The sequence below is a fragment of the Podarcis gaigeae genome (assembly GCF_964106915.1).
Source record: "Podarcis gaigeae genome assembly, chromosome: 5".
In the NCBI taxonomy this organism is placed as follows: domain Eukaryota; kingdom Metazoa; phylum Chordata; class Lepidosauria; order Squamata; family Lacertidae; genus Podarcis; species Podarcis gaigeae.
The window spans coordinates 28,667,035-28,687,379 of record NC_139681.1 but is presented as its reverse complement, the minus strand read 5'-3'; the positions used below and the strand labels follow the sequence as shown (position 1 = coordinate 28,687,379).

At 38.8% G+C, this 20,345-nt stretch overlaps 1 protein-coding gene across 7 annotated transcripts in view; it reads left to right on the top strand.

The window, feature by feature from the left end:
- JMJD1C (jumonji domain containing 1C) overlaps positions 1-14,835 on the top strand; it is a 118,984-nt gene extending 104,149 nt beyond the window's left edge. For all 7 annotated transcript variants that reach the window (XM_083740255.1, XM_083740256.1, XM_083740253.1 and 4 more), the window contains 14 exons: positions 253-405; positions 998-1,087; positions 2,314-2,441; positions 2,648-2,861; positions 5,678-5,892; positions 6,513-6,791; positions 8,234-8,402; positions 9,250-9,340; positions 9,435-9,565; positions 10,188-10,310; positions 10,913-11,052; positions 11,979-12,155; positions 12,584-12,715; positions 13,902-14,835. In XM_083740255.1, coding sequence (XP_083596381.1) covers positions 253-405; positions 998-1,087; positions 2,314-2,441; positions 2,648-2,861; positions 5,678-5,892; positions 6,513-6,791; positions 8,234-8,402; positions 9,250-9,340; positions 9,435-9,565; positions 10,188-10,310; positions 10,913-11,052; positions 11,979-12,155; positions 12,584-12,715; positions 13,902-13,991 — 2,132 coding nt within the window. In that variant the 3' untranslated portion in view covers positions 13,992-14,835. The remainder of the gene's footprint in view (positions 1-252; positions 406-997; positions 1,088-2,313; positions 2,442-2,647; positions 2,862-5,677; positions 5,893-6,512; positions 6,792-8,233; positions 8,403-9,249; positions 9,341-9,434; positions 9,566-10,187; positions 10,311-10,912; positions 11,053-11,978; positions 12,156-12,583; positions 12,716-13,901) is intronic.
- Positions 14,836-20,345: the final 5,510 nt, after the last annotated feature.

Here is a 20,345-nt window from a genome sequence, read left to right as displayed (position 1 = left end):
AAATGTACTTTGCAAATCAGTCTTCCCTGAGCTAGTATCCTCCACAGGGTTTGTACTATGAGCCCCATCAGCCCCAGTAAGCATGGTCAGTGGTCCTGGATGATGAGAGTTGCAGTCTGAAGGGCACCAAGTTGGGGAAGGACACCCTAAATCAAACAGGTTTCCAGCTGAAATTTCATTTATGTGCTATAATTTTGCAGTTGTTTGCCCTTAAATTTCAGTACTTGGTCTTCTGTTTACTCTGTATTCCAGCCAAAATAGCTTGGAAGAGAGCAGTCAGAGGAGTCCGTGAAATGTGTGATGCATGTGAAGCCACTCTGTTTAACATTCACTGGGTCTGCCAAAAATGTGGATTTGTGGTCTGCTTAGATTGCTATAAGGCTAAGGAAAGGAAGAGTTCTAGAGGTCAGTGCACTTTTTGTAAGAACTAAAGATAATAATTAAACATTTTAGAACTGCTTGTTTGAAGTTTTAGGTTAGTTTCTATTTAATCACAAAAACTGGATACAAAGTAAAATCACCACAAGTGTATTCAGCTTTGTGCAAAACCACTGCTCTTATGACTGTAGGTTGTATGTTTGGAAGGCTGATCTAAAATTACTGTGTTTAATTCAAGTTAATAAAAAAACGTAATTGATTCTATGATGTAAACCAGGAGTAGCAACCTAAAGCCCAGGGGCCGGATGTGGCCCAATCGCCTTCGCAATCTGGCCCGTGGATGGTCCGGGAATCAGCATGTTTTTACATGAGTAGAATGTGCCCTTTTATTTAAAATATATCTCTGGGTTATTTGTGGGGCCTGCCTGTTGTTTTTACATGAGTATAATGTGTGCTTTTATTTAAAATGCATCTCTGGGTTATTTGTGGGGCATGGGAATTCGTTCATTTCCCTCCCCACAAAAAAATATAGTCTGGCCCACCACAAGTCCAAGGGACAGTAGACCCATGGCTGAAAAAGGTTGCTGACCCCTGATGTAAACTGTTAATGCCTTCACAGATAAAGAATTGTACGCCTGGATGAAATGTGTGAAAGGGCAGCCTCATGATCACAAACATTTAATGCCAACCCAGATCATTCCTGGAACAGGTAAGATCATAATGAAGGTCAAAGCTTTTGTATCAATGAATATTGGTACTGCATTTCAGGATTCATAGCTAGCGCTGCAGACTCAGAGGTATTGCGTCTCTTTTCCTAAGATGGATGGTATTTCACAATGTTCTTGAGCCTCAGAAGGAAATGTGCCTTCTGCAGGCTATTGTCAAGCCTTCATCTGAAAAGGCACTCTTTTGTAAACCAGGCCGTAGCTGAGATCAGAATTTTAAGTATAAAATTATAACTTGTTTTGTTCCTGGTCATAGTTTATAAACTTTTATAGATCAGTGAAGGCTGAGGCCTGATGGTTACATCAGTGTTCCACATAGCAGAAGTGTAAAGTATGGATTTGTTCAAAAGCTTTTTGCAGGATTTTAGGAAAGAGATCAAGACCTTTTACTTCATCAGAGTTCATGAGACAGACCAGGAGTAGCCAAGCTGGTGCCCTCCAGATGTTGCTGGACTTCACCTCCCGACAGCCCAAGCTAGCTTGGTCAGTTTTCAGAGATAATGGAAGTTTTAGCCCAACAACATCTACATATACATTGGCTAACTTGGTATAGAACGAGCACCTCGGGTCCTCCTGGTTTTAATGAGTTTAACTGGAAATGCTTTTTTGTTTCTTTGATTAGCTAGTGATGGTTCTTGGTGCATTTTAAATACATTTTGATTTTATTGTGTGTTTAATTGGATTATTCATGTAAACCATCATGTACCTGCAGCAAGTGGCCATTGCTGTATAAAATGTGCTGCTGTCCTTTGTCTAGGGTGGGAAAGCAACACAGAAAAAACATGAAGTGGCAGGCCAGCATTGCTTTTAAAGGTTGCAGTGTGCAGGAAATGTTGTTTTAATGATGGTCGTGCTTTATGATCTTTGTTTATTCATGTGTCAAGGCCTTCTCTGCCTTTCCCCATTAAGTATCCCTCTTGTTTGTGTCCCTCAAATTCTGCAGCTTACCCTGTGTAATAAAAATGGTACTTAACCATGTTAACAAGATTTTTTTATTTTAAAAAATGACATATTTTTAAAAATCATGTTGAAGATAGCTAGTGTCAGAATTTTGCTGTTTATTTTGGGGTGAAATTCTGAAATGTGTTGGCAAAGGTGGAACTGGTTCTAGGGGTTTGGTCTCTATTCTCTTTGGTGTGCGGATGCAGATGAAGTTTGAGGTGGTCAGCTTCAAAACTGTATAATTCATTGTTTTCTTAATATTTTATAGTATTAATGGAACTTCTTGAAGCAATGCATAATCTTAGAGAGAAACATGAGATTAGAGCCCATTGCCAGTGTGCCAGCAAACAGAATTTACAACCTGGCAAGTTCCCTTCAATGAATGGTGTATCTCAGGTAAGGCCACAGCTTAGTGATCAAATATAATTTTGTTTATATTTGTTATGACACTTTTAAGATGCACAGTTGCATATGCTATTGACTTTCAGTGCTGCTTAACTGTGCATCACTAAAGCATAGTTTACATATGCTGCATTAGGGTCTTAAAGTAATTACTGTTTTATCATATGCAAAGTGCTTAATTGAATTGTTGTGTCCTACAGATTTTGCAGAACGTCCTTAATCACAGTAATAAAATTTCTCTGTGCATACCTGAGTTGCAACAGCAGAAGGCATCTCAGAAATCTGAGACAAACGGTAATACAAGCCCAGGAAGTGACGTGAGCACAGACAGCAAGTTAACTCCTCCTGAATCCCAGTCACCACTGCACTGGTTGGCAGATCTAGCAGAACAAAAGGCCAGGGAAGAAAAGAAAGGTAAATAATGGGATATGTTGATTAGAAAGCAGATTGTGGGTGAGATCCAATATAACATTAGCACAGGAAGTTTGAGAATCTTAATTTTGTTCAAGAAATAGCACACAAGCTTAACTGTCACCAATAACAACAACTGGTTGTGCTAGGCAGCTGCACAACAGCTTTGACAACAGCAACAGCAACAACAACTTATTTGTACCCCGCCCATCTGACTGGGTTGCCCCAGCCACTCTGGGTAGCTTCCAACATATAAAAACATAACAAAACATTAAACCTTGAAAAATATCCCTATACTGGGCTGCCTTCAGATGTCTTCTAAAGGTTATATAGTTACTCATCTCCTTGACATCTGATGGGAGGGCGTTCCACAGGGTGGGCACCACTACCTAGAAGGCCCTCTGACAAGAATAGGACTCCCATTGGATTCAGCTGTTGTGCTGCACAAGATTTCTCCTAGTACAGGAGTGGAGAACCAGTCACCCTCCAGATATTACTGGACTGCCATTTCTGCCAGACACAGCAAGTGTGGCTAATGATCAGGAACAATGGGAGCAATAGCCCAACAACATCTGGTGGCAACAGGTTCTCGACTTCTATGCTAGTGGGATGGGTGGCTGTTGTGCAAGCAGGCTGCCACAAAATAGGCCTCCTTTACACGTTAGATTTCTGAAATGACAGGTGTTTTGCAAGATTACCCAGTTTATCGTTAATTATCATTATAGGGAAAGTTTTTTTGTTGTGTAAACTTTCCATGTTAAGAAAAATGTATGTTGCATGGGCAGGAATGAAGAGGATAGGAAGGAACAAATGGTCCTTCTAGAATAAAAAGAAAGCTAATTCAGACTTTCAATAATTTCGTGGAACCAGGCAGTACTGGAGGGCTTTGCCTTGATTTCTGTAGACCGAATGACACATTGCTCCAGAGGAGCTGTGAATGAGTCTGCAGCAAAAAGATCAACCAGTATGGTTCGGCTGCTTGTTCATACATTCATGTTTACAACTTTGATATTGACAGTGTGGTTACAATATAAATACAGCAGAAGTAGAATAACGTCTGGATATACTGCAAGAAGAGGAGCTGGGGAGGGTGAGGAGTGAAGGAGTGAAGCTTTAGTGTTTCATTAAGACAAAGTATTTGTTTACTATGTAGCTCTGCAAACGCCTGAACAGGCTTTCAACTTCAGCCGCCTTATTTGGTCTCTCTCTCCTTTTACAGATTGTTTCTTAAAACCGCTCAGAGGTTTTGTTTACTATCAAGCAGTATATACATTTTGTTTAAATATTAGCAGTAGTAATACAATGCTACTTCTAAGAAACAGCGGAGCTAGGTGGTGTTTTCTCAGGAGTCCTGGGAGAGGGTAGTGAATATCCCCTGTGCAATATTATCACAAAAAGCCTAGCCACATCATATGCCTCTTTTCTTCAGCCCTCGTTCAATGCCCTCCTTGTTCTGTTCTGTGAGCAAGAAATGCCATCTGTAACCAGAAAATGTTAAATACAGAAGGATGCCTAGGGGCGTAGAAGAGGCTGTGGTGAATATGAATTCTTCCAGCACATTTATATATTTGAGCCACAATCCAGCACACAGGAACATTTATGTCCACTGAAGTCAGTGGTTGGAAGAGTGTTGGATTATGGTCATGAACTTCAGTATCATTCAATATAACTATAAATTACTTTAGCATTTTGAGATTGGACGCAACAGTTTGCCAGAAAATAAAAGTAATTTATTTCTTTTATGATTTTTCAGACTCACCAGACTACTATTAGTGTTATTTTTTCACAAAAATATGAGAATTTTTTTTTGGGGGGGGGCAGGTTACATTTCTTACTGGATTCCCAAAACACTAGGGTCAGATTCATATTAAAACCTTGTTACCCCACTATGTGAATGGCCCCCAGACTTGCATACTTCTCCTCCTGCTCTTTCATACCTGTAAAGGAGGAGACTAGAAGTTTTTGCTTCCACTTTGAAACTATCTTTGGTTCCTTATGATGTGTGAACTCTAGGAACTACAGTTTGCTAAGCTATGGTTAGTAAGAACAGGCCAGGATCATATTGTGGTCTCATTCCAGCTTTTTCTCAAATTATAGTTCTTCCGACACCTCCAGGGGACTTTGATTAGTTTTAAACCAAAAGTGGGTGTATCTGGCTATCTGTTCTGACATGGAAAAGTGAAAGGGAGGAGAAAATTCCTAAGACCAAGGCTTGTCGCAACTAATTCACATTGCAGAAAACTGTGGGTTCCCGTTGTGTCTGAACTGGTCTTGTAAATGATTGATCTATGTCATCATTCACAGTTTGCTATTTTTTATAATATAAAAAGCAATGGAAATTCCATATTTTCCAGTCTTGTGTGTTGGCACCTTCTGGAGGCATCAAACTAAACAATTTCTTGTATATGATAGGAAAACCATATGCAGATGGCGTGTGTTTCCAGCCTTTTTTTAGTTATATATTTGTCATTTATGACAGGACACTCAACAGCCACAAATGTCATTTACATAGTTAAATAGGGTCTAATTTGGAAGATGTAATTCATCCCCATGAGTTCAGGGAAATATTACTATTATTTATTAAATTTGTCTACCACCCTATACCCACAGGCCTCAGGGCAGTTCCCAGGATAAAATCACAACATAAAAACATGAACTACACAATCAAAATTAAAACAAAAACAACCCAATAATCCCCCCCCCCAAAATAAAGCAATAAGCACTACAAATAGATTGTTGCCATTGTGAATCGCAGGCAGCTAGTATTATTCTTGTTGTATCATGGCACAATTATATACGATTAATCCTTTTTATTTTAGAAAACAAAGACTGCCCTCTTGGAAAGCATACAAAGGAAGAGCAGGACCAAGACAGTTCAGAATCTCTTAACTACAAGATGCCAACTCCTTTGTCTCAAAATAGTGAGCAGGGCTCAACGTTACGAGACCTGCTCACCACTACTGCTGGAAAACTGCGTCTCGGCTCTACAGATGCTGGCATTGCTTTTGCACCCGTTTATTCTACAGGAACTGCAGTGAGTTTGTTACCAAATGCCTTGCTCCAAATGTTCTTGAGTGAAAAGGGCTTAATTATAGCTTAGAGAGCAATGTCTAAATGGAACTGCTTTCACTGTATGATATTCGTCATAGAATGAAATTGTATACCTAAGGGCCTGGGCATGTCCAATGCTATTATTTGGAATTATCATTAACTGCTCTTGAATTTTTACCTCACTGCAGAACAAGGGAGCTGTTTTTCATGAGTCCAAAGGTTCCTTGGACATGTGGAGTTAGTTATGCAATTCTCTGGATCTCAGTCTGCCATGGTTTCCCTTAAAAAGTTTAGTTATGAACTAACTTAGTTAAAGTTCAAACTTATTAACAACATTTTAAGGCTCTGTCTATGCATGTAAATATTACATGGGCAATTCACTAACGAGTTAAACTCCTGCAATCTCATTGTCCTTTCTTGTTTGTGTAAAAATCAGAGGGGTTTGTATCAGTTTGTTATCAGAAGATAACTTTTTAATGAATGAGAATATAATATATTATTGTAGTTTTCAGTTTGATTGCACCTCTTCTACGGTCTGATAATGAAAGGTTTCCTCCTGACAAGTTCAATATTGCTTAAGTCCTCATTTTATTTTTCCAATAGAGTAGCAAAGGTGGAAGGACAATGCCAAACATTCTTGAGGACATAATTGCTTCAGTTGTGGAAAACAAGATTCCACCAAATAGAACACCAAAGATAAATGTAAAATCTGAAGTGAAGGATGAGCCAAAGGATGAGAGAAAAATTATTACAGATGATTGCAGCACATTGTTCAGTGATGTTCCACATTCATGGCTCTGTGATAAACACATTTTGTGGCTCAGTGATCATAAAAACAGCAACAACTGGAAACTTTTCAAGGATTGTTGGAAGCAAGGAAAGGTATGTTTAAAATGCCCTTCAAGACCTAGAAAGGGGCTTATGAGACAGCATGCTTGCACCTTAATTTTAGATCTGTTGTTGGATTTCATAGATTCATAGAATTGTGGAGTTGGAAGGGACCATGAGGGTTATCGAGTTTAAATGAAGAGAATCCATTTGTCAGTGGATGCAGCCAAATGTGGCCTAAGGATTACCACTTCCTAACGCTCCAGCCAGAGTCCCTCACTAACTGCCACTTGTCTCATTATATATGGTTTGTAACACAGATGCCTCATTTCGTCTTGAAGACTATTCCAGACTAACTGGGGGAAAGGAAGATAAGGATTATGCAATATCACCAATATGGCACCTCATCTAAATTTTGCAATACTTCCTTATCATGAAATATTCTTCAGAATAGTATTTTACCTATAACGGAAGGGGGAAGAACTATAACCCACAACAGTAGCAGGGATGTACTATCAGAGAGAGTTCTTGGTCTCTGCTGACAAAGTGACCAGCCACATAGCTCAATGTATTATCATTTTAATGCCAGTCTTGAAGTTAAAACTTAATGCATTAACAATTTTTTAAGCATGGGTTAAAGCCAAGAACATATTAAATACTGAGAATTATGGACCAGTTAAAGTGTTCCCTATTAATGTTTGTTGTGCAATATTACTTCAGTATATATGTGTAAAGATCAACCTAACAACTCCTTTTGCACTCACAGTTAGGAAGAAAATTAACAGGGTCTAAATTGTAGTCTAATTGTGTTGAGGTTGGTCAGTGGACAACATCTGTTGATGTTTTTCCACTTGTTCAACAGAAACCCACTTACAAAACAAGACTTGTGGTTTCTCTTTTCTCCACTACAGCCCCCGTCAAAAAACCCTGCTCTGGAGCATTCAGCAATTCTCTGGAGCAGATTTAGGGGGCTGCAGTGGGGAGGAGATGAAGAAGCCCCATTGCATGAGCTGATTCACACTCACGCAATGCTGCACCTCACTATATATTTCCATTGCTGGCAAATTAATTGATTTTAAGTATGAAGTCTCATTATGCAGTAAGTAGCAGGTAAATTGTTTTATTGGTTATTGTTTTGAGAGTAAATCTGAACTTAAGAATTCTTCATAGAGGGTATTACTAATGTTTGGACTAATTTTCAGCTCTTGGTGATACAAACAGCAGTCTTGCAAATCAGCATTTAAGAAAACGAGTTGAAAAATAGTAGAAAGAACTTGAAATGTGAGACAAATAAAAAGAGTAGAAACTCTGAAAACCATGCTATGTTAAAGACAATTTACTGGCCTAAATGAAGATGTCCCAATATTTATTGATGAACAGTTAATAGTCTAAACTTCTGTGCAAGACAAGATGTTCTTTCAAGAGTGATGGAAATATGCATGAATCCGTTTTTTAAGTGCTCTTGCTTATTTCCACTTTTCTGTTTTCCTTTTCAGCCTGTATTAGTGTCTGGAATACAGAAGAAACTGAATGCTAGCTTATGGAAGGCAGATTTTATTAGTTCAGATTTTGGTGATCTCAAAGCTGATCTCTTGAATTGCAAAGACAGCATTACTTCCAGTGGCAGTGTCAAGGAATTTTGGGATGGCTTTGAAGAAGTTTCAAGTATGTTGTGCTTTGTATAGGACTATAACAGACCCAAATAAAATACCTATTTATAATCTGGAAAAAGAGGATATCAGAGAATTGTGGAGGTCCTTCCTTTTTCATTATTTGCCAGAGAAGATTTAGTTTGGGACAGGATGCTGTTAATTGTCCAAGAGTTGATTGTGTGCTTAATTCTTTCCATTAAGTTCAGTTGAAAAGTATTTAGACTTGACAGGACCCTCCCTCTATATAATATACTAATGCAAAATAAGCCTTAGTAATATTTCACAATTATATGTTCTGCTTATTTTATTTTAAAAAGAAAAACCTCAATGTGAACCTGTAGGCCACTTCCTTGATTAAAAAAAATTCAGATCAGAGACACCAACTACTTCCAGTGACAGGCATGAGCATGAATTGGAAAATATCTGTATTGCTATATAACAGTGTGCATTTTGCTCTACTACAAGATACTTTAATGTTGTTTTTGAAAACCCATTTTTGACATTTAACAGTATAGTATGTATATTCAAATATCTTCCATTCTGTATTTCAATCTCTAAAATGCCTAAATGTTTAGAGTGTGTGTGTGTGTGTGTTATACATTCAAAATTTGTGAGTATACAGCTAAACAGAATTGCAATGTAGTATTAACTAGTAGAGCAGTTTTGATAACAGATATCAGAGCCAAAAAATTGGAATTTCAGGATTTCTCCTCCCGCACTGTTGGTAAATGCCTTATCACCCCTGTTACTTCATGATCAAAAAGATGGGATATCTACTAAGTTATTGTTAAAACCATTATAAAGAATTCCTGTTTTTCCACATCTGGTAGAACACTCACTGATCTCTTCACTGTTTGCAGAACGGCAAAAAATAAAAAATGGAGAAACAGTTATACTTAAGTTGAAAGACTTTCCTTCAGGAGACGATTTCAAGACCATGATGCCTGCAAGGTATTTAATATTATTTAGCTCATCAATTGATGGGTTGGGCTTTTTGTTTACTGAAAAATTATTTATGTTGTTTATTTTACTCTTATTTTGTCAGATATGAAGACTTATTAAAATGTTTGCCACTGCCTGAATATTGCAACCCAGAAGGAAAACTGAATTTAGCTTCATACTTGCCAGGTTTTTTTGTGCGCCCAGATCTAGGGCCCAGATTATGCAGTGCATATGGTAAGTAACTTACAATACTGCTTGTGTCAGGTCAGGGGATTGTGTCTCCTCATTATTAAACACATTCTCGCCTTTGAATGGTTGGAAGAGCCAGAGACACAAAAGTGGTGATGAGCATGAAGAAGGGATAAAGAGGTTGGGGAAATCTCAAAGAAGCAGCAACAGGTGGAAAGATTAAGAAAGGCAAGTTTATAGGAAACGGAAGAATCAATAAAATTGAGAGGGTCAAAGCATGTGATAATGTGGTCATGGTAATATAAAGATGTTTGATAAAAGGGAGTTACAAATGTCAGTTAACTTGGCCACTTAACAGAATTCCCTCATGAATGAGAAGGGAGTATACATGTACATATTCAATGTACATTCAGATGAGAGAAAACACATTACTGCTCCTGATGAAATAATTGGGTGGCATGTTCATTAATTTCAATGGGTCTCATCTGAGTAAAACTTAGTTGAATAACACCCTCATGGCTATTCATATCAGACTGCTAACTCATAATCTTATACATTGTAAAAGCAGTATTTGTTTAAGAAAACAATTTCACAGGAAAACATTTTACAAGTCTATGATAATTTTAAAATGCCATTCAGCATATTCTATATATTCTGTTTGAAAAAGGTGTAGCTGCTGCTAAAGATCATGATATAGGAACTACAAATCTTCATATTGAGGTATCTGACGTGGTGAACATCCTTGTCAGCGTTGGCATAGCAAAAGGGAATGGCGTTCCTTCAAAATCAGGTAAAGTAAAAATAATACAATGTTTATTAAACAGAAAAATATGAGTTGGCACAACTTGCTTAATAGCTGATCTACACCATGTAAATGAAACCTAAATCAATCCACTTGATACTTTAACAATCCTTTGGTGCTCATTCGGATTAAAGGACATTCTCCCCCCCCCCCCATTTTGCAAAGTATTATTGGATGTAATGACTTATATTCTAGGAAGTGCTCATGGAAGGGGTTTGGCAAAGAAAAACCTTTCTTCCCCCCTCTTCTCACTTCACTTCCCAAGACTCTCGTAAAGTCCCTCCTCAGGATTAGGGAACCCTCCTAAATAGGTTGAACTGTGGCACTGGGGGAGAGTGAACTGCCCCAAACTGGATTCTGGTATTTTTCATGGAGACACAGAAAGCTTTTGTGTAGCAAAGGTGTTTCTAAGCTTTCCCCTGGTATTCCTATTGTTTTAGATTTGTTCCATTATAATTTTTACTCAGTGAATGTGGATTTGCTCCACCCTGCCCCTTTTTGTTAAGGAGGGAGAGATTTATGGTAAAGTGTCGAATCTAAAGCAAGAATTTCTCCATCTCTGGAAAGTAATTGCATTTCTGAATTCTCAGTGGTATTAAAGAAGTTTGAAGAGGAAGATTTGGATGATCTTCTAAGAAAAAGACTGAAGGATTCAAGTGAACTGCCTGGTGCTTTGTGGCACATTTATGCCAGCAAGGATGCTGACAAGATAAGGGAGTTTCTACAGAAGGTTAGATTTACAATGAATGTATATTGGTAATATTGTGTATAAGATTTGTGATGGGCAAATGCTTGTCTTCTGGGTACCAGCCACTCTGTTCCATCATCCTTCCCCAGGTTTTCCTTCCTTTCCCCTAACAGTCAGCCAGAATTCCTTGCCCACTGAGCATGCTCAGTACTCATTGAGTTGTTGATGGGATCCTTCATTTTTGGGGTGGGGAGTGTTGGATACACGTGTGCTCACTCGCAGGAAGTGACTATCCAGACATTGAGATGGTTTTCTTCCCTTCAGTTGCATCTGTGTTTCTCTGCTTTAAGACAGCCTCCCCAACCTGGTGCCCTCGATGTTTTGGACTACAACTCCCATCAACCCAAGCCAGCATGACTAATGTAAGGTATGGTTGGAGTTGGAATCCAAAATATCTGAAGAGCTCCATGTTGGGAAAGGCTGCCTTAAGATTTTTCTTGGAAGCTTTGTTCTAGTTCCTCTACCAGGTGTAATCTGGTGGAGAACCGCTTGAGACAGAGCTTCTTTGTCCAAGAAGCAGCAAAGCTATGGAACGCGGTTTATTCAGTTATTTTTCTAGCTCTGTTTTGGAGGTTTTTGGTTTTTACTTTTCCTTTTCATATTTTTTTTATGTCTTTAAGTAAAGTTATTTTAGATTACGAGCCAGTTGTAGGAGCCTCGACCAAAAGTCAGGATATAAATATTTTAAATAAGATCTCTGAGATACGGCCCAAGCAGTCTGTACGAGACATGGGGGAGGGAGCAGTTTGTCCCCCATTTTCCCCTGAGGTTTTCAAAGTTTCATAGGAGAGTTCTGAAACTGAAACTGTATTTATGTTAGAAATAAGATGTTAGAATGAAAGGATTTTGTGAACATAGATATTACTTAAAACCACACAGCATTCACTTTTGCTTATAACATATTACAGATGGCAAAAGAACAAGGTTTAGATGTTTTGCCAGAACATGATCCGATACGTGACCAGAGTTGGTATGTAAACAGAAAACTCCGTCAAAGACTTTTTGAAGAATATGGAGTAAAAACCTGCACTCTAATCCAGTTCCTTGGTGATGCCATTGTTTTACCAGCAGGAGCACTTCACCAGGTAAAAACATCAATTTATTCTTACTAGAGTCACTAGATACCTCAGACAAGCTGTTGTAATATTTGGTGTCCAAGAGTGGAGCAACCCAAGAGGATGTGTGAAGGCGGTAATAGGGGTGTGTGCGTGCATGTGTGCGCACACACCCCTCCTCATGTGTATGTGAGAGAGAGCAATCGTGGGGTGGTCAGAGGGCTGACCCTACAGCGAATGCAATGCTCATGCTGATAAAAATTACACACACACATAATTTTCCTATCTAATCAGCTGGAAAATTTGCATGCAACTCTACGGGTTTTTGAACGCATAATAGGGTTTTTCGATGATTTGGAAAACTGATCAATGCACACTGGCTTTAAAAAAAAACTTTTTCTCGTTTGCCCAAGAACAATTCAGAATGTTGTTGTTTTGTGTTTCTGTTTCTTGCTCAGGTACAGAATTTTCATAGCTGTATTCAAGTAACTGAAGACTTTGTGTCTCCGGAGCACCTTATACAGTCATTTCACTTAACACAAGAATTGAGGCTCTCGAAGGAAGAAATCAATTATGATGATAAGCTGCAGGTAACAAATGAGTACTTGTCATAACTCCATTTCTGATGAAACATCAGTCCTCTCTCATGTTAACCTTGAATGTGTGCATTGAATATGAGACAGTAGTATCACTTTCATATGTGATAGTTTCACATTGGCTTTTCTAAGCATTTCCATGTATGTTAGTTAGTTAGTTAGTTAGTTAGTTAGTTATTAGTTATTAAATTTCTATATCGCCCTTCGTCCAAGGATCACAGGGCAGTTTACAATTGAAAAATGCATAAAATGAAAACCATGGCTAATTCTGCTTATGGCCGCTGTAACAATTAAATAAGTCTTTTTTAATAAGAGGGGGGAAACTATGTATTAGGTTCAAAGTAAAGAAAAAAAATGGACTCTCCATTTCCCCCTTCCCTGTAGAATTAGGACCCAGATGTGTATGTATGTGTCAAATGCTATAGATGTATTTTAAAATACAATTTAAATAGATCCATTGCATTTAGAACAGTATAGGGAATTTTTAAATGTTTGATGCTTTACTGTGTTTAATGTTTTGATTTGTTGGAAGCAGCCCAAAGTGGCTAGGACAACCCAATCAGATGGGCAGCGTGTAAATTATTATTATCCAGAATAATTCCTATACAGGAACAAGGTTATGGGCTCCAACAAGGCCATATAATGTTATGACAGGTGCACATCTTGGGCTGGTATATGCTCACTCTACTCCAGGGGTCGTTTTACCAGCCCCTGAGCCGCCCTGCTCAGCGAGTCCCTGCACCCTGCACTAAACCAGCACAGCACAGGGATTCGCTTTTGCGGCGCCAGAAAGCACGCCCGCAATCTAGCCCACGGAGGGGGCTCCGCGGCAGTGAACCAGCCCAGGCAAGGTAAGCCTTGCCGACCCCTGCTCCTTCTCCCGTTTTCCCCAGGTAGAAAGTGCCATATAATAGGCCAACCAATTGGGGTATACTGAACTTGCTCTGTGCCCCCACCCAGTATTGTGTTCTCTCCTTAAAAAGAACAGGCTTAGACCTTAGCTCAGGGCCTTATACAAGTTATAAAAGTGTTATTGATCTTTGAACCACTTGATTGTAAACAAAGAACCTCCCAAAATGATGCAGTCTTTTTTCCCTTTCAGTGTTTTCCTCTCTCATGCCTTCCTTTACATTGTCTGGTACCCTGCTAATCACCAATCTCTTCAAATTTATTTTTACAGATTAAAAATATTTTGTATCATACAGTTAAGGAAATGGTGAGAGCTTTGAAGATTCATGAACATGAACTAGAAGATATGGAGGAAAATTAAGTGTGCACGCTCTCTGTCCTTTTTGGGTCAGAAGAACGTATTTTATCTTTTTTTTTCTTTATGATAAAAGAAATCTACTCACTAATCTAAGCTGCACGAACCATCAGTGCCAAGAAAATATATTTGTTGTATTTTACTTGCTACTGACGCTGCAACAAACTAGCTTCTCATCACAGCTGTTGTGATTTAAACGAGAGGTTTTTTTTAAAAAAAGAAATTGGAAATCCTAAGCAGTGCTCTGCTGCTCTGTATTATACTGTAAATGAAATTTTCAAAATGTCAAAGATTTAAGATGTATTTATTTTTTTGGGAAGAAAACACAGAATTCTATGCTCTATTGTTGATCAAATGTAAATGTGATTTGTACAGTTTGGTTAAAATAACTTGGATATTTTTCACTACATTGAGACAGTTACTGTGAGAGTAGGACACAAACACCAGCTATTGCCTGCATTTGGGATATTGCTGAAACCGCACAGCAGTCATGTCATGATCTGAAAATTACTGCCAAATAACTGTAAACTTTGTACAATATAAAGTATATAAAATAGATATTACAGACACTTCAGTATTTTATTGAAGCTATTCAGAGTACAATTAAAACATTTTCAAAAAGGTGTAATTTATTTAAAAATTGTCTCATTTTGGTAAAATTTATGTGAACTTTTAAAGCTAAATATTAAACTTAATATGCTATGTAAATATATACATATATACATTCAATGATGTATTTTTTTAAAACATTGGCTTGCTTTAATTTGTTAAAAGTGCAAGTGTTAAACATGCTTTGTACTTTGAAAGTTGAAAGGGGTTTTACATTTTCCATTAAAAGGACTTTATCAAATGTTGTCTCATTGTGTGTGTTTTTCATGTTTTGTGGCACATTTGTTAAAAATGCACATGTCTGAGTCATTCATTCATTCACAGTGGTTGCAGATGTCTGTAATGTTGACTATTGTAAATGACAGATTGTTGTGTGTTTAATTAGTGTGGATCTTTCTGCCCTCTCCAGGTTTCATATGAAACTGCTCACATGTGCTAGAGCACAGTTCAACTGGCTGAGCCAAAGAAAGTTTATCTAATGAAGAATAAAAAAAAATTAAATCCTTCCTTGTTATGTATTGTCGTTAATTACAGTTCAAATTACCATATTAAAAAACCTGGACTTTTATTATCAGTCAGGAAGATTGCATTTGGCAGACTCATAAAATATGACAAACTCCTTGACAAACTTTTGTGCTAGGAAATGATAGTTATGTACACATTTACAAATAACAATTTAAGAGTTGAAGTCTTCACATGCTTTCCCCGCACTGGTGGTATAGTGCATATTTTACAATATTTTGTGTACTTCTGAAGCACAGTATCCCAATGACTGTATTTAGAGGTTGATAGTCTTATTCTAAGTTACCAACAAAATGGGTACACAACATAACTGAAGTAAAATTTACTATCTAATCACTTGAAAATGTTCTACTTTAAATTCCGTCTGTAAATTTGATGTGACATTGTTTAGCCAAAGTTTTGGCAAGGTTTCAGGCTTCTCTGATAATTGCATCAGTTAGGGGCTAACTATACATTATTGTGGTACATACAGCATGTTGTTGGTCCTCTTAGTCAATAGCCAAAGGAATAAGAATCTTCACTCTAGCCATAGAGCTTTCATGGGGGGAAAGGCTGGAGACTGGAGAGAGACTGCAAATACCCTCTAGGTGGCTGATCAGAACCCTTGTGCCTTTTTGTTGGATCTGCTATTCCTTTGCAGGTAGCAAAACCTTACCTTGACATAACTGGCCTTGAAGGAAGAGAAGGTTACCATCTCTAGATATGTATGGAAGATTGAACACATCCTGAAATTTATGTGAGAGATCCTTGATAGTAAACATAAGATGTAGATGTGTCTTGGGTGGTTGAACCTCCACCAAGTGGCTGTGGAGGACAACCCATCCTCTTTAAAGGTAAAGGACCCCTGACAGTTAAGTCCAGTTGCGAACGACTCTGGGGTTGCAGCGCTCATCTCGCTTTACTGGTCGAGGGAGCCGACATTTGTCCGCAGACAGTTTCTCCGGGTCATGTGGCCAGCATGACTAAGCACTTCTGGTGAAACTAGAGCAGCACATGGAAACGCCATTTACCTTCCCACATGAACGGTACCTATTCATCTACTTGCACTTTTTGGTGTGCTTTTGAACTGCTAGGTTGGCTGGAGCTGGGACCGAACAACGGGAGCTCAACCCGTCGCGGGGATTCGAACCACCAACCTTCCAATTGGCAAGCTCAGTGGTTTCGACCACAGCACCACCCGCATCCCACATCCTCCTCTTTAGGCACTTCAGTTAGAATGTAAAAGAGGTACAAGACTAACATGCTTGAATTTAGTGTGATTTCCTATTGTGTCTAATGAGCAGATGCCATCTGCCCTAGAATATTTGCTTGTTAATTCTCAATAATGTAGGGAGGGAGACCTGGAGGTGGGGCAGGACTCCTTCCTGCCTGCTGTTTGGACAACCCAGTGTGTCAACACACTTTGCTAGGGGAAGGAGTAGACAGAATGAAATCCTGTTGAGATGCAGAAAATGAAACATTCTCTTTGTATGGAGATGCACTTCAGAGTGTTTTCAAATGGATACATTGGAGTATAGTGTTTGGATAATTGTGGTTAATACGTTTAGGTAGACCTACTGTGTTGATTTCATGCATTTTATTTATGAAATGATTTTATAATTAAATGTATCATTATGCTCACCCTGTAACAACTGCATTGTTTCCATAGTAACTAATACATTTTAACTAGGAAAGAGAGACCACAAGCAAACAGAATATGGCAAATATTACATGATGGAACCACATGATCAAAAATTTCCTGTTTAGTCTGTTGCATATGTGTTTTCAGCTACAACCTAGGCAATAGCAAAGGTAAAACACACAAATGCATAAACATGCTGCAGACTTTAAAAAATTAGAATTCTAAGGCCCAGTTCAGACATTCATTCATGTGGAAACAATCTTGGTCTGGTGGAGTTGGCAGGTTTACAAGGCAGTCACTTGATATGCTTGATATCTGAAGGCAGCACTGTATAGGGAAACTTTTTAATGTTTTATTATGTTTTTATATGTGTTAGAAGATGCCCAGAGTGACTGGGGCAACTCAGTCAGATGGGTGGGGTACTACTACTATTATTATTATTATTATTATTATTATTATTATTATTATTATTATTACTTTAAAATAGGAGGTTGCACAAATTGGACCTTCATATTCCAATCTACATGGTGGAATAATGTGTGCTGTTTTCCCTCCACCATATTTTGACTTGTCACCACCTAGTTCTTGAGTTTCTGAACTGAGCCCAATATTGGTGTATGAAACTGCCTGGTGGCTTCGCAATTGGAACTATTAACTATGAATCATTGAAGCAGCAGAGCTAGAGTTAAAAGAGGATGTTGGACTGTTACCATGTAAAGCAGGGATAGCTGACCTGTGACACTCCAGCTGATAGACTCCCAGCTCCCAACAGCCCCAGCCAGCGAGGCATCAATGGTTAAACTCGAGTTTTACAACAATCTCTGATCCGTAGTAACTCAACTACAGATTTCCACTTCTCATGTAACTGGTTTAGCTCCCATGCCATATTTTATGCCAGGCTCCAGTTGGTTTCCTTTATTTCTAGTAGAAAACAAATGCAGATCCAATGACCCTGAAGTCAGCCCATGCCTGGTATAAAGTATTGGTTAATCTGCGTATCGGATAATTTAAAGACTGTTTCAAGCACACTACGGCACTCTGCTGTTGATTTAAAAGTGCCCAGGTTCTGCTCATGCCTGAAAGGAAGTCACTTCTTGGTCTGCACCCCACCAAGAAACTTTCCATGCATGTGCACTATAAGCGATACAGTCAAATATTGAACAGGTTTGTATAAGAGTTTAGAATTGATTAAAGGAGTTCAGTGTCTCCTAATCTCCGTTGTAAGAGTTAGCTGTGGGTAGCTGGTGCCGAACAAACAACATTGTCCTTTCCAGTGTACTGAATAAACTGTTTCAAAATCGTCTTTGCTCTTTGTGTTTCTTAGCGCTCTAGCATGCTTCGTTAACTTCTCTCCTAGAGGTAAGTTAGCGGCTGTTTGCCAATGTTGTGTTAATAGATTTCTAGCTGAAGACATGAGAAAGATTAGTAAGTCCTTAAACTCTACATGCTGATGGCCATCTATAAACAGGAATTCCATGAATTCTTGGCCCTCACCTGCATTTCATAAATTGTGTTGTGTTCTTCAGACCAGATGGTAATTGTATACACCTGAAAAATGCAGCTCATGCTGGAGTGAACAGGAGTGCACTATGACAGTTGCTCCTGGTGATTTTAATGCATAAGAGGTACAGCCTGTTCAGTTCTGTGCCTTTCTTTACAGCTGGGATAAGACAGGTGTAGCGGCAGATAGGTGGTACATGAACTTAGTAAACTCTTCCGCCTTCAGCACTCTTCTCCCATACTTTTTAAAGCAAAGCTGCTTTAAACTGTCTCTCCCAATCCTTTTATCTGCTAAAAGTAACATATTAAAATTACATGGATTGTTGCAGTTGTTACAATTTAACACCAAATTTCTTCCCAGGAATATGTATTAGTTCATTTTGTGATGAAGTACAGGTGCCACCAATTTTGTTTTCTGTTTGCTTGGATAGCATGACTCATATTTTGGCAAAGTATGTGTCTGCTATACTCATAGACACCATTTCTGTGGTCCAGCTATGACAAGTGGTTGCTGTGGTGAGCAAACAGGCTGAGCAGAAATGAATGTCTGGTCCCCCCATTTAAATCTGATAGGTGCAGAAATCTTAAAAATCACACACAACTTCCAGGTTCAGACTGTAGTGGGACCAGCACAGCAGTGTCCTGATTGCCATCAAAAGATTTCCATCTAGATCTGCAACTCAGAAGCAGCAAAATTGCTTAAATAAGATCTAACTCTGAATGTACAGGGTTGATCATTTTCTAAAACCTTGAACCAACTCCCAGCCCTGGTCCCAGAGACCATGCATTTCACATAGCCAGTTCTCTTATTTTTAGGAAAATGGTAAAAATAATATTGTTCCTGAGGGTTTTTGCCTCTTTAGAACTTGGCTATAGTAGTTGTTTATAGATTAACAGCTGTTGTGACTATTTGTGTCCAGTCTGCTATAGACTGTAACATTGAATACACATTTCATCCCCTTTATTCTTGTGCTTAGCACTTTTAAACTAAAACTGATGTACAATATATTTGAGAAACAACTGAAATAATGTCTGTAGCCATCTATCACTCCTACTTCCCTTAACGTTTAAATGAAGGTTTTGTTTGGTATGTATTTAATTTGTTGAAAGAGCTGGGGCAAATAATGTACCGGTATTTGATTTATGTTTTGTTTTAAAAAAGAAACTACAGCACTTTTTTAAATTGTTACAGGAGTCAGTGTGGTACTTACCAAAGGTTTGAGAGATTAGTGATAGCAGAACTTCCATGAAAAAAACTTATGAAACTTTCAGTATTCTGTGCATCTGTAGTATTAGAAAGCACTTTCAGTTCATACTGAGAGGCAAGAGATCTGGCTTTATGAACTGAGCTTTGACCTATTATGTAACCCTGAATTTGCAACAGGCCTAGCAGATGTGCAGGGGTTCCCCAAGGTAGAAGGGGGGGGACTCACTGAATTGAATATTACTAAAGTTGCAGACCGCCTTTCACCATATGCAATCTTGCACCAAACTAGGTGTGTCCATTAATTCCAAGTTGCTATTGATATGTAGAAGTGAGAACCACCCATCAGCCCCCCTAAAACCTGATTTTTGTATAGTTGTAACCAGGTGCGTCCTTCACTGTCACACACACACACCCTTAAGAAAAAAATGTAGCAGCAGTGATGGGTGTTCCAGTTTTCACCCTTCAACAGGAATATGGAAGTTCCCTCTCGAGATGTTACTCTTGCACAGGGATAGGGATCTTGTGGCTCTCTCCGTGTTGTAGGATTCTATCAGTCCTAGCCAAGAAGGCCAAGACCCAGGGATGATGGGTGTTGTATTCCAACATCATCTGGAGGGCCACTGAATCCCCATCCCCACTCTTATCATTTTCTTTATGCTCTCAACATTCTGTCAGTCCTGGCTTTTGTTTTCTGCTTGTTCACAGACTTCTGCAACCTTTGGAAAACCTGTCTATAAAAGCCAATATATTATTTTTCATTAGCCTTTTTTAGTGGAAGGGACAATGAGAGTCATCTAGTCCAACCAGTGGCGTAGCGTGGGGGGTGCAGGGGGGGCCGGCCGCACCGGGCGCAACATCTGGGGGGGTGCACTCGCAGCTCTCTGCCCCTACCTGGCTCATT